The sequence below is a fragment of the Idiotropiscis lumnitzeri genome, unplaced genomic scaffold, assembly GCF_059441095.1.
Source record: "Idiotropiscis lumnitzeri isolate Australia: NSW breed Sydney's pygmy pipehorse unplaced genomic scaffold, RoL_Ilum_1.0 HiC_scaffold_234, whole genome shotgun sequence".
Lineage (NCBI taxonomy): Eukaryota > Metazoa > Chordata > Actinopteri > Syngnathiformes > Syngnathidae > Idiotropiscis > Idiotropiscis lumnitzeri.
In genome coordinates this window covers 90640-109194 of record NW_028283772.1, presented here as the reverse complement: position 1 = coordinate 109194, position 18555 = coordinate 90640, and the positions used below count along the sequence as shown (strand labels likewise).

The 18555-nt window shown below is 41.9% G+C and overlaps 1 protein-coding gene across 1 annotated transcript in view; it reads right to left on the bottom strand.

The window, feature by feature from the left end:
• Positions 1 to 2965: 2965 nt before the first annotated feature.
• The window catches only part of LOC148314767 (uncharacterized), a 63828-nt gene continuing 48238 nt past the window's right edge, over positions 2966 to 18555 (bottom strand). Inside the window, exon 3 of the mRNA XM_088287615.1 lies at positions 2966 to 3927. Within this exon, the coding sequence (XP_088143741.1) occupies positions 2966 to 3927 (962 nt within the window). The remainder of the gene's footprint in view (positions 3928 to 18555) is intronic.

Sequence of the window (18555 nt, the reverse complement as noted above, 5' to 3'; positions counted from 1 at the left end):
CAGGATGGACGCTCAAAACAAGCATCGAGTTATTGGCGCATTACTTTGCGTTAAATATCCACAAGATGGAAGACGTCACTGTTGATGCGCACTCAGAGGTGCAGCGCTATATGTCCGCAGGACACGTTGCACGTACGGAAGACCCGCTCTTATACTGGAAGTCCATGGAGGCAACGTTCCCTCACCTATTTCTATGAGCCACACAGGCGTTGTGCACACCGGCCTCTTCAGTGTCTTGTGAGAGGATCTTCTCAAAGGCGGGGGAAATTGCCTCAAAAAAAGAAATAGACTGAATAACAAAACGCTGGAGAAACTATTTTTTTTAATAAAAATCTTGAATTACAATGAGTACATTGTCATTCACAACACTTTTACTTGGGCATTCAGACAGATGTTCACTTAATTTATCAACTGCGTCTCGAATATCAAAGATTTTTTGATGAAATTGCGTGTATGTAAAAATAATGTGAAAGAAAATGCCTAATCAGAATCAGAAATCCCTTTGTCATTGTGCTCAAGTGTGCAACGAGATTAGAGAGCTCCCCTCTCCAGTGCAATACAACAATAATTCAGTTAAATATATAAATTAGATAAGAGAATAATTAGTGTGATGGAAAGTAATACGAAATAGGATATATAAAAACAGATCACGTCGCTAATCAATGGAATTGGATAAAATTAGTTTGACAGATCAGTGTCAGATGACCCTGTCAAATGTTTCCTGCAAGTCCACCAGGTGTCAGTATTCAGCAACACAGTGTCAACACAGTGTCAATACATTGTGTCACTGTGTCGAAACGATACAGGATGCCTCATCTACCCATCACTATTGGTTAGAGTCATTGTTAATGATAGCGATTGTCAATGGTATCATGGCAACTCTCTTTGAAATGTGGCGATTGCTTATGGTATTGAGGCAAGGTGAATTGCCATGGGCTGAGTCAGTGCGAGCTATTGCTATGCTAAAAGCAGCTGAGCTAGCGCCTTGTAAGGCGGTGTGCCCAGTGTGTGTTTCAAAGACAGAAATAGCACCTTCAACAGGTGTTGCGCCCTTTGAAGCAGCGCGTCCTATGACTGCGAAAATATGGTAACTTAAAAATTAAAAGTAAAAAAATTACGATTAAGAATGTGCAAGCAAGAACTCAATCTGATCGAAATGTTGTGCTTTGACAAATGTTGAAAATAATTATATTTTCCAGGAGGTATTTATTTCTTTGTTGTTAATTCATTCAATTCTATACTTATTTCAATATTTGAGTATTATTTTTCTTTCAATATGTAGTATATTTTGTCTTTGAAGTGTGGGTCCTTGCTGCCTTCCGGAGAGGCAGCCGAGCAAGGCTGGATTGGTGATGGAAAAGAACTGGTTCGAAAAAGATTTTATTCTCGTCACATGCTGATGTCAAAAGAAGTCTCCCCAAAAACGTGCGAGCCCCCTCTCAGACATTCCCTTCTTATAGGGAATGCCCAAATAGGACATGAATATCTAATTTTCCCTTGTTGCATATGCATTCCCATCCCGCTCGTCTTCGGAATTTCCCTCCAAAAGTCCCCCAGAGGGAGAGCAGATGCGTCTCCCCTTTGATACGACCAGTCTACTAGTGACCACCTTAAATTACTCTCATACCCTGGAAGGTCACTGACCTGGCGAGAGAATTGCCCCCACCATAAACAATGCTCAGGCCTATTTTCTCTCAGGGCAGTATCTGGTTACATCGGAACTTCAGAACCAAGACTGGTCACTTCTGTGAGCTCCAGTCCCTTCATAGTTTCACAAAGAGAATTACTTCCCATATCTAAATTAGGCCATTTAAAAATACATGACTTTTTTTTCATTTATTTCAATTTATATTTAAGCTTGCTTATGTAATAATACAATATTTATTCAATTATTTTAATATGTAAAATTCTCAACAATTTAAACCTTTTTATTTCACACTTGAATATTTCTTAACATATTTGTTCTTTTGAATATGTGTGCAATTTAAATTATTCCATCCATCCAGCCATTTTCTGCCACTCATCCAGGGTCGGGTTATTGAATTAATTTTTTAGTATTTTTTATAATTCAATATTTATTTCAAGATCAGGACTCTTCTCAATGAGTTCAATATTTATAAAATGTTTCTATATTTGTTATTAATTGAATTAAGTCTGTATGTGATTTCCAATTTTACATTTTAATATTTCCCTTTTTCACTATATAAATAATCCAATGTATAAAAAATATAATAAAGCATGAAAAAAAATATTTGGTATATTTTTCCGAAGTGAGATTCTGCTTAGCAACAAATGCCAAACGCTTGATGGAGCTCAACCTAGAAAGTGTATTTAGCCAGTCAGAAATTTATTCAGAAAGCGAAATATTAAATGTATGTGAGGGGATATTTGAAGAGTTTGAGTTATGTTCAATGGACCATACATATACGAGCCAGCCAAACACAACGAGAAAACCAGCGCTGACTCCAGTCGCCATCAAGTTGCCAACTCCTGACATTCCAAGACCTTTGAGAGAAACTGAGACGATTTGCGTTTCTCTTTCTTGTTCTTTTTATAGTTCAACTTCTAGTTACGTTTTTCACCTTTTCACACAGCGTAATGAAAGCCAGTTGAGCAAGTGGAACGAGTGATTTAATTGATGATTGTAGAAGATACCGATTTCATAAGCACCGTTTCTTCTCACACCTTTTCCAATAGGTACGATTAAAAAGACAACTGAAAAGCATAACGTTAACAAATGTTGTTCCAGGCAAAGACAATTAATTTCATTAATAATGTTTGATATGAAAACAAAAAAAAGATCATCACTCAGACACATTGCTTCTTCTGGCAATGATCACATTGGCTTTGTGTCAATAAAAAAGCTTTGCAAAATTCAATTTCATCATATTTTATTCAAAATCACATTTACATCTTACCACAAAGAGTCAGTTCCTTCAGTTTTTTGTTTTCTTTTTTTTAAGCTTCAAGGATCGCTGCTATTCTCACCAGCACAATTGTGTCTCGCAGCACCCTTTTTAGAAAAGAATTTTTTCGCACAAACGCTGCAACTGAATGGCTTTTCTCCACTGTGTGTTCTTGTGTGGCTTCGTAAATGCGACTTTTGAGAGAACCTCTTGGCACAAACTGAGCAGGAAAAAGGGTTTTCTCCACTGTGTGTTCTTGTGTGTGCTTTTAAACTTGGCTTTTGAGAGAAGCATTTTCCACAAACTGAGCAGGAAAAAGGTTTTTCTCCACTGTGCGCTCTTGTGTGGATTGTTAAATTTTTCTTTTGAGAGAAACTCTCGCCACAAACTGAGCAGGAAAAAGGTTTTTCTCCACTGTGCGCTCTTGTGTGGATTGTTAAATTTGTCTTTTGAGAGAAGCTCTTGCCACAAACTGAGCAGGAAAAAGGTTTTTCTCCACTGTGTGTTCTTGTGTGGGTTGTTAAATTTGTCTTTTGAGAGAAACTCTTGCCACAAACTGAGCAGGAAAAAGGGTTTTCTCCACTGTGCATTCTTGTGTGACTTGTTAAATTTGACTTTTGAGAATAGCTTTTACCACAAACTGAGCAAGAAAAAGGGTTTTCACCACTGTGTGTTCTTGTGTGTGCTTTTAAACTTGGCTTTTGAGAGAAGCATTTTCCACAAACTGAGCAGGAAAAAGGTTTTTCTCCACTGTGCGCTCTTGTGTGGATTGTTAAATTTCTCTTTTGAGAGAAACTCTTGCCACAAACTGAACAGGAAAAAGGTTTTTCTCCACTGTGCGCTCTTGTGTGGATTGTTAAATTTCTCTTTTGAGAGAAACTCTTGCCACAAACTGAGCAGGAAAAAGGTTTTTCTCCACTGTGTGTTCTTGTGTGGGTTGTTAAATTTGTCTTTTGAGAGAAACTCTTGCCACAAACTGAGCAGGAAAAAGGTTTTTCTCCACTGTGTGTTCTTGTGTGTTCTGTTAAATTTCCCTTTTGAGAGAAGCATTTTCCACAAACTGAACAAGAAAAAGGTTTTTCACCACTGTGTGTTTTTCTGTGTCCTTTTAAAGACAGCTTTGAAGTGAATGAGTCAGTGTGACGTGCCCTTTCACCTTTAGCTTGCCCATCATCATCATCATCATCGTCATGAGCGTCTGATAATGTGTCCTTATTATGTGCTTGTGATGGCCCCCAGTGGTCTTCATCACCTTCTGTTGTCACGTGATGACTTGAACGGTTGCTTGGAGGCTCCGCCCCTCTCTTGTCCTCACTCTCATCCTTGTTTTCATCGTCAGTCTCTATACGGACAACGTTCACTGGTGACTTGTTGATCTCCTCCTCCTCCTCCTCCTTTTTGATGCGAGTCAGGTCTGGCACCTCTTTCACAGAACGGAGATATTTTTCACTGACGTCTGCAGGACACAAAAAGACAAACACACATTTGGTTTGATCATGTCAAAGCTCATGCGGCGACTTTGTCTTATATTGTTTCTACAGTGCGGCACGGTGGGCGACTGGTTAGCGCGATGGCCTCACAGTGAGAGACATCATCGGGCGTGGGTTCAATCCCGGCTCCGGCCATCCTGTGTGGAGTTTGCATGTCCTCCCCGTGCCTGCGTGGGTTTCCTCCGGGTACTCCGGTTTTCTCCCACATTCCAAAAACATGCATGGCAGGCCGATTGAACACTCTAAATTGCGCCTATAAAATCCTCGCTCTTCCTCTACGCCGTTCTACACTCGCAAGATGCAAACTACCAAAGCCACGTGTTCCGCCTCATCGGAGTGCACTTTCAGATGTAAGTACAAGTTATTTATATGTAATATTAAGACAGCACTCATGAGAAATATTGGGCAGCATTGTTTGGATATTAAGCTCCAGATTAAGATAATTTTATTAGTTGCGATATCGGCCAAATGTAACTAAGGTAGCTCTAAGAACTATTGCATAGGAGGTACGGCTGAAACATTTGAATTGTCTTATTTCTGCATGTTAGCATTATTTTATTTAATCTTTTCCTTACGTTTTAGGGAGCAAGGAGATGACCGCGCTGATCAAGCTGCGCGGGGAGTACGACAGCCTCTTTACGGGGGCCAAGTTCTCCGCAGCCACAGCATGGAGGCAAAAATACAATTTCTAGCGGGAAAAATATTTGACGGGTTATTGTCTTATTTATTTCCATCCATTTAAACTCAAAATATCAAGAAGAAAACGCATAAGAATGGCGAGACCCACTATAGCAATTTTATTCCATTCATCAGCCATTTGTGTTTGAATTAGATTTGCGCGAACACGCAGCTGTTTATTCTAGCACAGAATGTGCCCTGTATAAATTCCATGTACCCCCGACAATGTGCTCCCCAATTACTGATATTAATGAATAATATAATCTGCATGTTACCCATAACACCAGGATTTCTGACTAATGTTTGCATCTTTTTTTATCCTTTTTTTCAACCTTTATTTTTGCATGCATTTTTATTTATTTAATACAGGACCATCGTGAAAAAACTTGAGCTGCAGGGCAAAGTGACGCCCCTGCAGGCAAAAAAAAATGGGGTAATTTAAAAATGAAGTATAAAGTATGGAAGTCCACATTTTTTTTCTTGTGTGTGAAAATGAAGATATAATTGTTTTATCTTTTTGCTTCTTTTCAGATAAAGGATTGCAAAAACCCAGGGATTGGCGAAGGGTGGCAGGGAGAGCTACTGCCGATACTTGGCCCTGGTTCGAACTTATGGATGGAGTGCTCGGACAGAGACCGTCCATCACCCCCCCCCTGTCCTAATTGCCTCATTCCCTGAGGAAATACCAGGGCCAAGTCAGGCCATCCCTGAAGAAATACCAGGGCCAAGTCGGGCCAGGGTGATGCAAGAGGCGGAGGAGGAGGAGGAAGAAGAAGAAGAAGAAGAAGTAGAAGAAGAAGAAGAGCGAGGCCAACAGCCGGAGCAACGACAGAGAGGGAGAAAGCGAAGGAGAGAGGATGAAATTATCAGACTTTACAGACTCGATTTAGCAATGCGGAGACAGGAATTGGAGAGACAGAGGTTGGCAGAGGAGGGAAGGGCAACTGAGAGGAGGGAGACGAAGGTTTTTCAGTTTAATGAAAAAAATGATTGATCAAAATAAAAATCAATGCTTGGTGTTCAAGACTAAAATTTAGATAACATTCATTTAAAATTAAACAAAAACCGGGATACTTTCAAAACAGATGAACTAGTTTGTATCCCAGTCACACCTTGAGATCAGCTTCTTCAGACAAAAGTGAAAAAGCCCAGGTTTTTGAAAGACCAAAACCTTTACAATAATATGAAGACTCCACCATGTCTGTTTTGCTTACAAACTATTAATTCATTGAAAAACTGGTGGACAAACAAGGCATAAATTAAGTACATTATAATTCACAGTAACTATTCACAGTAAATAAAAAGCATTCCCCAGTTCATAACTGTTGCAGGATAAACCTGAGTGTGTCAGTGCTGTTTTGCCAATCTTCGCCTGAGCAGGGACTCATTTGGAGCATGGATGGAACCTTTCTTCCAGGACCCATGACATGGATGGGGCACGAGCAAGAGTCCTGATCTTCCTCTCGTGACTTGAAGTGGGGCATCATACCGGTTGCAGTGTCCACTACGTCATCCATTACGTGGGGGTTTGCAGGGATGGTTGGGGCAATAGATGGCTGCCATGTCACTCCAAAAGATGGGATAGATTTATTAACCATTCATTACATTGTATATGCATCTATTTTTCCATCTTCTCATATTTTGCCATGTTTGTGTGTCTGTGCTCTTTGATGATTCAGTTAAAGATTATTTTGTGCCAAAGGTGTGGTGCACCTCCAGGGTGTGGAAAAAGATGGCCCGGAATCTCACCTTCATCATTCCAAAGGCACGCTCAATAATAGAGCGTGCCTTGGAATGATGAACGTTGAAGCGCTGGGCCCACACACCCTGCACCGGCCGCTTGTAAGGAGTGATGACGGGGAGTGGTCGTTGGAGGTACGGGTACCCTCCATCTGCCAAGATGAAGTGCCCTGGAGGAGGATACAACCCTCTTTGGTAAAGAGGGCTGTGCCGGAGGACCCTGGAGTCGTGGACTGATCCAGGCCAGCCCATGTAGATGTCCAGAAAGCGACTCTGATGGTCACATACAGCTTGCATAATTATGCTGCTGAAAAGCTCGCGGTTCTTATAAGTCGTGACCATCAAGGTCACTTGGAGGCTTGATTCGGACATGACAACCATCTATTGCTCCAGCAACTTTTGCAAATGCATGGTGCCTCGCCAGCCCTGCAAATGCCTGGGTCACTGCCTGAAGGTCTCCCGCAGTGTTGGGGAAGTGGATGACTCTGTGGCGAAGAGCCACCACTTCCCCAGTGACCCGGTGGATGATGTAGTGGACGGTGGACCGCGGCATCCCAAATGCTCTTTCTTTCACACTTTCATTCACCAAAAATGTACTTTCCAATTCCACACAAAGACCGCTCCCTCTGCGCGTCCGCCTTGATTACACTGAGATTTGTGCTGGCAGAACCTTAATTTTGCCTCAATTTAGCCAGAGTATGCCAAAGTTTACAACTGTGGGTCTCTTGCTTTTCCCATTCAGTCCCCGCGATGTAGTTTCTCCTGTTCCTCCTGGACGTGGCTGACGATCCTGCACCTGTGACGTCAAACAGCTCATAGATGTGGACGTTAGCATTCTGGTATTTATGGAATGCTGTCTTGGCCCTTAAAAGTCGTCATGTCAGGGCTGGTGTCGCATAGTCATAAAACATCTGTCGTCCACCTTTGTTACATTTGATACACATCAGTTAATAAATCAGCTGCCGAACTATTTAATCCAACTTTATACTTGGCAAACCTCTCATCAATTGCTAGACATCTCCTGTTCTAAAGATTTTCTTTAAACATGATCAGAAAATGCTTCAAGTAAAACCTATCCCAAAAACCTAATCCTTTTGTGTCATGGTCCGTCTTATCCTGTCATGTTTTTGTTTTGTGTTTGCCCAGCTGGAGTGGGGGCGTTTCCTTCTAGCGCTTGTTCCTGTTCATGTCGTCATGGCTGGAGAGACACGCCCACCAGCCACGCACCTGTCACTCGTCAAGTCATTGATTACTGCACTATTTAAACACTCCACGCTGACTACTCAGCGTCGGAATATTCATCTTGCTCATGTCCCAAGTTGTGAATTCTAGACACCTCGTTATTGCATTCCGTGTCACTTGTTCCCGTTCATTGTTAGTGTTTCCGTTTTCTTTTATTGATTTTCTCGGTTGAGCTCGCTCATCAATTGGTTTTCCTTGCCCTTCTGTGGTAAGCGATTTTTGTTCATTTTGTTCCTTGCCTTTTGCAAGCCTTTTTCGTTCCCGTCGATATTCCCCTGGTGTCAGTTTTTCCACTCGCGTCTTTAGTTGCACTTTGTCGGTATTGCGTATGATTTTATATATATATAGTGTTCCTGTTTTTGTAAAAATAAATATCTTTGTTAAAATTCGTCTCTCTGTGTCTGCGCTTGAAGAGTCCTGATCCTATTTTCCAGCTGTGATGGAAAATACCATAACAAAATATTCCGACCATGGACTCTGCGGACACAGAGAAGATTTACAAGGCTCTGGCCAGCCAAGGACGATTGGTGGGACAGCAGGAGACTGAGCTTGCGGACCCCGCAACGCAGTTGGCCAGCTGGCCCACCGTTTTGAGAATTTCGATGCTCGCATAGGTAGCCTGCTGTCACGCACTGTCTCGGGTTCCGACCCGATTGCCTTTGCGACCGGAGCTCTCCCGCCCGGCTACCACAGTCGCGAGCCAAATTTACCTCACCCCTCCCATTATGGGGGGGAACCTGGCCTTTGTGGGTAGTTTATTCATTAATGTAGGTTAAATTTCGCTCAAGAGCCCCTCACGTATGTTCATGACAGCACCAAGGTAGCATTTATGATGAGTCTATTGACTGGCCAAGCTAGTGCTTGGGCCATGGCTGTGAGCAATGCCCGACCAGACCTCCGGTCTTCTTTCCCTGCTTTCCTGGCTGAGTTTCAGCGGGCCTTCCGTCACACAGTTGAGGGAAAGGAGGCTGGAGGTGAACTGTTAGATTGCACTCAGGGCAGCCGATCGGTGGCTGACTATTCCATTTCTTTACGCATTTGCACGGCGGAAAGTGGTTTTGATGACTGTGCCTTACGAACCGTGTTCCGCCGAGGAATAAACTCGGCTTTAAAGGATGAGCTCGCCGTCCGCGAGGTTACGGCATCACTGGAGGAGCTTATCAGCCTGGCGATCCGTCTGGACAAACGCCTGAGAGAGAGAAACCGAGAGAGAGGAGCAGAGCAGCTTCACACTGAGCCAGCGCACCCCCGGGTCCTAGTGCCTCTTCCTTCTGATGAACCTATGCAGCTGGGAGGAGGTCGGCTGGATGCGGTGGAACGACAGCGATGGCTCAGGTCGGGGTCTTGCTTCTACTGCGGCTTACTGGGCCACCGGGTGTCTTCATGTCCGACACGACCCTCACGCCGGGCACCACCACAGAAGCAAGGATAATTCTGTAAGTCGGCTATCCGCCACCTCGAGCACCCCGACTCCGGGGAAGAGAACTCAAGCCTCGAGGTCAGAGGACAAATGGACATACGACCTGGGGACACTAAAAGACTTGAGATGGACGGGGAAATTATTGGACTAAGTACTAGTATCCACATTCGTGCCCTCGTTGATTCGGGAGCAGATGATTGTTTCATTGACCCCAGCCGGGTTGGTCGCTAAATTAGGTTGCTCGGTCAGAGAATTAGAAAAACCGAGAGAGTTTGCGATCTCGACGGGCGACTCCTGGCGGATATTAAACGGGTAACGCAAACGTTAACCTTAAAATTATCAAGTAACCACGTAGAGAAATGGTCCTTTTTTTGTCATGCCCTCCAGAGCAGCCCCGATTGTTCTTGGGTTACCCTGGTTGAGGTCTCACAAACCGGTAATAGATTGGGGTAGGCTGTCTTTTGAAAATTGGGGCCCTTATTGTTATGCCCATTGTTTACGCTCAGTGGAAGAAGGACTAAGTACCCGTGCCACGCCACTTGAAATTATTTGCTTAGATAATGTTCCTGAAGTTTATCATGACCTCCGCTCCGTTTTCAGCAAAGATAGGGCTCAATCCTTAGCCCCGCACCTTCCATATGATTGCGCCATTGAGCTCCTTCCGAACTCGACCCTTCCTTCTGCTCGCCTGTATAAGTATCCCAGCCCGAGCAAACAGCAATGAAAGAATATATCACCAACTCCCTTGCGGCGGGATTGATTCAGCCTTCAAAATCCCCGGTGGGATATGGATTTTTCTTTGTAGAAAAGAAGGATAAGACATTACGCCCTTGTGTGGACTACAAGAGTCTGAACGATATCACATCGCGGTTAAAAATCGCTGTCCACTTGCGTTGCTGGACTCCGCTTTTGCTCCGTTGCAATCAGCAACAGTGTTTTCCAAATTAGATTTACGAAGTGCTTACCATTTGGTGAGAATACGCGAGGGGGATAAATGGAAGACAGCCTTCAAGACGTCCTTTAGGCATTTTGAATATTTGGTAATGCCTTTCGGATTGACCAATGCCCCCGCAGTTTTTCAGAGCCTAATCAATGACGTCTTAAGAGATATGTTGTTTTGTTTCTCTTGATTTCCGTGGAGAACACCAACGACACGTCCGGGCCATCTTGCAACGTTTACTTGAAAACAAGTTGTGCGTCAAGGCGGAGAAGTGTGAGTTCCACAAGAATTCAGTTCAGTTCTTAGGCTTTATTATCAAGAAAGGGCAGATTTAGGCCGATCCGGCCAAGACCCGCGCTGTGGTAGATTGGCCGACACCCACTAACCCTAAACAGCTGCAGCGTTTCCTGGGTTTCGCGAATTTTTACCGCCGCTTCATTTAGAATTACAGTCACCAAGCATTACCCCTCACTCGTCTCACATCCGTCAAGACAATCTTTATCTGGGATCAAAGGGCTGAAACCGCGTTCCGTGGCCTCAAACGAGCCTTCACCAACCCGCCTATATTGCGTCACCCTAACCCTGAGTTTCCTGTTGTTGTAGAGGTGGACGCTTCTGATTCAGGAGTGGGGGCGGTGCTATCTCAGCGTTCTCCAGTCGACCAGAGACTCCATCCCTGCGCCTTCTTATCCCGCCGGCTCAGTCCGGCTGAGGCCACTACGATGTGGAGAATCGGGAACTGTTGGCGGTGGTCCTCGCGCTTCAAGAATGGAGACACTGGCTAGAAGGCTCCATAGAACCGTTCACCGTGTACACTGACCATAAGAATCTCTCATACATCCGGACTGTAAAAAGACTTAATCCTCGCCTAGCACGTTGGTCCTTGCTCCTCAGCCGATACAATTACACCTTAACATATCTCCCTGGGTCCAAAAACACCAAGCCGGACGCCCTGTCACGCATCCATGATCCAGTGGAGGAAAGGCCGGGACCTGACAGCCTGGTGCCAGACCATTGCTTGGTGGGATCCTTGCAGTGGGAGATAGAGCAACAAATCCAAGGGGCACAGGACGATGCCAACAACCCGTCCGGGTGCCCAGTGGGCCGGTTATTTGTGCCGGCCCAACTTCGCACAGAAGTACTAAAGTGGGGCCAATCCTCCAAGGTGGCATGCCATCCCGGGGTTCGTCGTACCCTCGGGCTCATCTGTGCATCGAGTAAAGCAACGCATCAGCCTCCAGCGGGGCTTCTGCACCCTTTGCCAATACCTCCACGACCTTGGTCACACATAGCCCTGGACTTTGTCACGGGTCTGCCTGCCTCTCGGGGCAACTCCGTCATACTCACCATTGTGGATCGCTTCTCCAAGTCTGCTCACTTCGTCGCCTTGCCTAAGCTTCCGTCTGCCCTAGAGACGGCCAACCTGCTTGTGCTTCATGTTTTTAGGCTTCACGGAATCCCGACGGACTTGGTGTCCGACCGAGGCCCACAATTCGTGACCCGGGTGTGGAAGCGATTCTGCCGGTCCCTGGGGGCTACGTCAAGCCTGTCATCCGGGTACCACCCTTAGTCCAATAGACAGTCTGAAAGGACAAATCAGGACCTGGAAGCTGCTCTGCGGTGGATGTGTCTCGATCGGCCATCCTTGTGGGCCGACCATCTGCCATGGGTGGAGTATGCGCACAACACGCTGGTCTCGTCTGCCACGGAGCGCTCTCCCTTCATGACCGCCTATGGCTACCAGCCTCCGCTGTTTCCATCCCAGGAGGGGGTGGTGGAGGTTCCGTCCATCCAGTTCCATCTTAAGCGGGCGCATTGCGTCTGGAGGGAGGCCAGGGCGGCCCTGTCCTGCACCGCTGAGCGCAATCGGCGGATCGCTGACCGCCGTCTGCGTCCCGCCCCGGTCTACAAAGTGTTCTGTTCTGCTTCAGGGTTGCATTCACTCACACAATCGCTTGAACTTTCACATGATATATTGAATGCACCACACCTTACTTTCAGCATGTTTTGTTGTGAGTGTGGGACGCAAACCCCACTTTCTCCTTTTTATCATCACTCACCAGACATTAACACTCTACTTTCTTCTACACACCCTAACATTAAACCAATTGAGCATCATAAGACATAACCGGGAATTATAAACATGAGACACAACAACCCAGTAGAACGCAGCACAGAAAGGGCCACAAATTGCCACGGGACACACACAACGTATAGACAATTGCACAACAAATACATGTCACAATTAACATACAGACAACAGCACAAACACACAAAAGAGCAAGTGAACCACATTGGAACACCCCGAAATCAAGAAACTGTCAACAATATCGGAACACCTTAAAATCTATTCTATATTCCAGCAACCGGAACGCTCCATGCCTCGGTCAACCACGTATACCGTGACTGCCCGCTCTTTTACCGTGACTGCCCGCTCTTTTACCGTGACTGCGCACTCTTTTTTGAGGTTGCAGTGCGACCATCAGCTCGTCAGCTGTGCACTTCCCTCCACCGTGTATGCCTCTGCAGCGACAAATAATGGCGGTCCGAAAGATCCAATCTTTCCCAGCCTCAGGCCACTTATATACTATACTATACTAACTATACTGAGCGTCACTTTATTGGGATCGCCGTGCACACGTTCTGATAGTCAGCTGTGCAAATATATATATATATGTATATATATATACATACATATATATATATATATATACATATATATATATATATATATATACATGTATATATATATATATATACATATATATATATATATACATATATATATATATATACATATATATATATATATACATATATATATATATATACATATATATATATATACACATATATATATATATATATACATGTATATATATATACATACATATATATATATATATATACATATATATATATATATATATACACATGTATATATATATATATATACATATATATATATATATACATATATATATATATATACATATATATATATATACACATATATATATATATATATACATGTATATATATATACATGTATATATATATACATATATATACATGTATATATACATATATATATACATGTATATATATATACATGTATATATATATACATGTATATATATATATATACATATATATATACATGTATATATACATGTATATATATATATATATATACACATGTATATATATATATATATACACATGTATATATATATATATATACACATGTATATATATATATATATACACATGTATATATATATATATATACACATGTATATATATATATATATACACATGTATATATATATATATATACGTATATATATATATATATACGTATATATATATATATATATATACATATATATATATATATATATATACATATATATATATATATATATATATACACATGTATATATATATATATATACACATGTATATATATATATATATATACACATGTATATATATATATATATATACACATATATATATATATATATATATACACATATATATATATATATATATATATATATATATATATATATATATATATATATATATATATATACATATATATACATACATATATACATACATACAGTGGAACCTCGGTTCTCGACCATAATCCGTTCCTGAACCCTGTTCGAAAAGCGAATTGTTCGAACACCGAAACCATTCCTTTGCTGCTTGCATTGACTTTCTTTGGAGGCATGATTAGGGGCTAAAACACTTCGTACACCTATATAAAACGCGAGAGCAAAACGCAGCACGTCCACACGCGACAACAGTTGGTCACGAAGAGAGCAAGAGAGCGATCTACACCCGTACGCCGCTCAGCATCCCACCCTCGCGTTGGCACTCACGCGTCGTACCGGCGTTCGAACTCCGATGTTTGTTCGAACTGCGAACACTTTATATATATCAGGGTTCGCGGTTAACCACTTCCCGATTGCCCGGGGCAAGTGAAATCTGGCCACGGGCAAGGTAAAATTATGGGCAACTTGCCCGACCGGGCAAGCATTTTTTAAAGCAGCCAAATATCTTTAATTCCGACGAAAACTGTGACGTGATCTGTTTGTGTGCACTGTATGGTGATGGTTTAACCCAGACACCCCCTTATGTTGTGGTTTGGTCCATTGGCCTTATCGGGGGCAATGGGCGGGCGCTACAGGGATCAGTTAGTTCAGTGAATGTCGAGTTAAAGTGGACGACAATAAATCCCGCAGTATTGGAACTCGCTGTAGTTGCATCCTCATTTGAAGTTTGAAAAACACAACAAAAACCTACGATATTTCGGCCGAAAATTGACAGTCGGAAGTTTTCTTCCCTTCTGCGCATGTTTACAAGTGGCGACGAGTTCGTCCGAACATTTCGGATTCCTCTGACATGACTAAAATAGCTCAAATATTTTTAAGTAGACAATTCAGTTGTGAGTAAGGAAGGGAGTAATATTTGATTATTGGCTGTTAATTCATTAGCTCCATGATGTGACCTGACATAGTGTCAGTGACTGTGTTCTGTTTATGCTATGAAACTTATGGAGGCAGCGCCACAGGCACTGGTCCTAAAGGAATACACAAATTTCCCACACTCACAATTTACTCATGTGATTACTCAATTAATAGGCTCTCCTGGACTTAAAATTGATAATCGGGATTGCTGTCATATCGTTTTCCCAATTTATTTTAATTATTAAAACTACAATTAACGTTTTCAATAACTGCACAGGATGATACATGCTGTTGTGAGTAGGGTTTCATGGTTGATGATGAAAACAAGATTAATTTATGTTTATCAGATTATATGTTTATTTACATTTGTGGCGCACATTTTACAACCATAAACATTTTATTCTTAGAGAAAAAAAATTGTCACTTGGCCAAGTCGGGCACGTAATTTGGCCACTCGGGCAAGTCAAATTTTAGTGGCACTTGCCCTATGGGCAAGCAGTTTTTAAAGTTAACCGCGAACCCTGCATATATACACTTTACGCAAGTGTCCAAATTCACGTGGCCTCCGAGAACTAGCCTTATAATCTGTCCTCGTTTCCATGGAGTTTCCATGGAGACGGGCCCTGAGTGAAGGCTACGAGAATGCAACCTTCGCAGCCTTAAAATCCTCGCTCTTCCTCTACGCCGTTCTACACTCGCAAGATGCAAACTACCGAAGCCACGTGTTCCGCCTCATCGGAGTGCACTTTCAGGTGTAAGTATAAGTTATTTATATGCAATATTAAAACATCACTCATGAGAAATATTGGGCAGCAATGTTTGGATATTTAGCTCCAGATTAAGATAATTTTATTAGTTGCGATATCGGCCAAATGTAACTAAGGTAGCTCTAAGAACTATTGCATAGGAGGTAGGGCTGGGCGATAAACCGAAAATTTACCGTTACCGAAATTTAGTACAATGACCGAAATCATTTTGCCCATGTCGGTAAATTCGGTGTTTAAAAAAAAGAAAAAAGAAAAGCCTTTTCTGTCTGCGGCAATGTTCATGCCCCTTTAAGACCGCAACAGCGCCTCTAGTCACGTGACTCCAACAGTCTGCTCGAGAAAGAAAACAGACGTCGCTGTCGTAGCTGGGATTCAAATCCAGAAGCTTTTTCACCACCCACAACACAACCATGCTGTGCTGAAAGTTCAAAGTGAGAAGCAAGGTTCGACAAGTGACAACAGCCCATGAACGGAGGCGACACCATACGAGAGAACGTCTCAGAGGTGGACGCGATAGCCTAGCACATAGCTAAAGATAAAGCTCCTCTAGTTACAGAGGAGCGCACAGGATTTAAACGCTCCATGGAAGCCATATTTCCCGATATGGACAACATCGGGCCGGAAGCTTAGACATGTCAAGCATTTTGCATCTACATCCGACTTGTGGTCGGGTCGCAACATGGATCCCTGATTGAGCCTGACTGTGCATTACATAGATGACAAGTGGCGACTGCGCACCAGAGTACTCGAGACGGCACATTTTCCCCGATGATGCACACTTGTTTATTTGTCTTGCATTGACATTTTCTATCATTTTATTTAGCATTTTTTTATTTGACATTATTTACATCATGAGAGCATCTTGGCGCAATCTATTTGCAGAAAAAGATTTTGCAAGAGGTACCCTTTTTTTGTGACATTGTTCAAGTCATGCAAAGCAAGCTATTTTGGAATTTATACAAATGATTTTTGTACTTTTATTTTTCATTGAAAGTAATGTGTACCAGTTGGTCAATAATAAAAACAGTCAATATGCATTTCCTGCATTTATTTTGATTTTTTTTAGTCCACAGGGGGAATTTATCGTGTATTAATCGTTATCGAGGTAAAATTGGTCAATTTCTCGCGATATTGATTTGAGGTCATATCGCCCAGCCCTAATAGGAGGTACGGCTGAAACATTTGAATTGCCTTATTTCTGCATGTTAGCATTATTTTATTTAATCTTTTCCTTACGTTTTAGGGAGCAAGGAGATGACCGCGGCTGATCAAGCTGTGCGGGGAGTACGACAGCCTCTTTACAGGGGCCAAGTTCTCCGCAGCCACAGCATGGAGGCAAAAATACAATTTCTAGCGGGAAAAATATTTGACGGGTTATTGTCTTATTTATTTCCATCCATTTAAACTCAAAATATCAAAAAGAAAACGCATAAGAATGGTGAGACCCACTATAGCAATTTTATTCCATTCATCAGCCATTTGTGTTTGAATTAGATTTGCGCTAACACGCAGCTGTTAATTCTAGCACAGAATGTGCCCTGTATAAATTCCATGTACCCCCGACAATGTGCTCCCCAATTACTGATATTAATGAATGATATAATCTGCATGTTACCCATAACACCAGGATTTCTGACTAATATTTGCATCTTTTTTACCCGTTTTTTCTTCCTTTATTTTTGCATGTATTTTTATTTATTTAATACAGGACCATCGTGGAAAAACTTCAGCTGCAAGGCAAAGTTACGCCCCTGCAGGCAAAAAAAAAATGGGATAATTTAAAAATTAAGTATAAAGTATGGAAGTCCACATTTTTTTTTCTTGTGTGTGAAAATGAAGATATAATTGTTTTAATCTTTTTGCTTCTTTTCATATAAAGGATTGCGAGCGAGCGAGCCTGCGCATGTATTTTAAATGTTTGGATGAGGTGAACTACGCACATGTGCACAAAACTGTGCAGGGCCACCCGAGGTTCATTGACACTCACCCGACTACGCCAGTACAAAGTTCATAAATAATTAAGACCAATACGTACTTTTTTTTTTAACTTATTGTGTTTTATCCACTAAAAAGCCCTTTGAGACTGTCTGTGATTAAGGGCTATACAAATAAAATTGACTTGACTTGACTTAAAATTGATCAACCGCCATTAATGTTTTCGCCGCAGTGTGCACATATTTTAGATTCAAGCAGAATTCCTTCCATAAGGAATTGCTTGAACAAGATATAAAAAACAGTAAATGTAAAATGTTAAATAATCAGTTCGAATTTTATACTGGTTAAAACATGGAGTTCACCCCCCACTATTGGTTATTCTTTGGCATATATTTTCTGCACTGATGATTTGGCATAAACAAATGTTCAGCAAACCGACAAGTAAAAGGCAATATTTAAAAATAAAACGTTAATAACCTTGAACGATTTCCCCAAACAACTTAATGTTGTGATGCATATTTTTAACGATAGAAAGTCGTTCTTTACAAAGCAAATGAGAGTAAGACGTGTACAAACCTGCTTTGTGTAGCACAAGATGAGGCTGGTTCCAACCTTCGCCCAGCAGTTGAAGATGTTGCTCGTTCTCTTCGTTTTTTCCACAAAGTTCCTCTTTGTACTTGGGTGTCGTTCTTGCGCACATTTTCAAACGCCAATCTCAACAAATCCGCACTTGATCTCTGCTTGGCGATAACTCGTGTGCTTCTCTTTGTTCGACGAGACGAATGAAAGATGGCGTCGTTTTTTTTTTGTTTTTTTTTTAATAACAAACTTTATTGAACATTTTAAATAGACAGTACAACACAACAGTATCACAAGTTCACTTCAGGTATTAAACTAACATATACATTTTCATCTTTAAATATAATTTACAACGAAGGGTAATGAATGTAGAA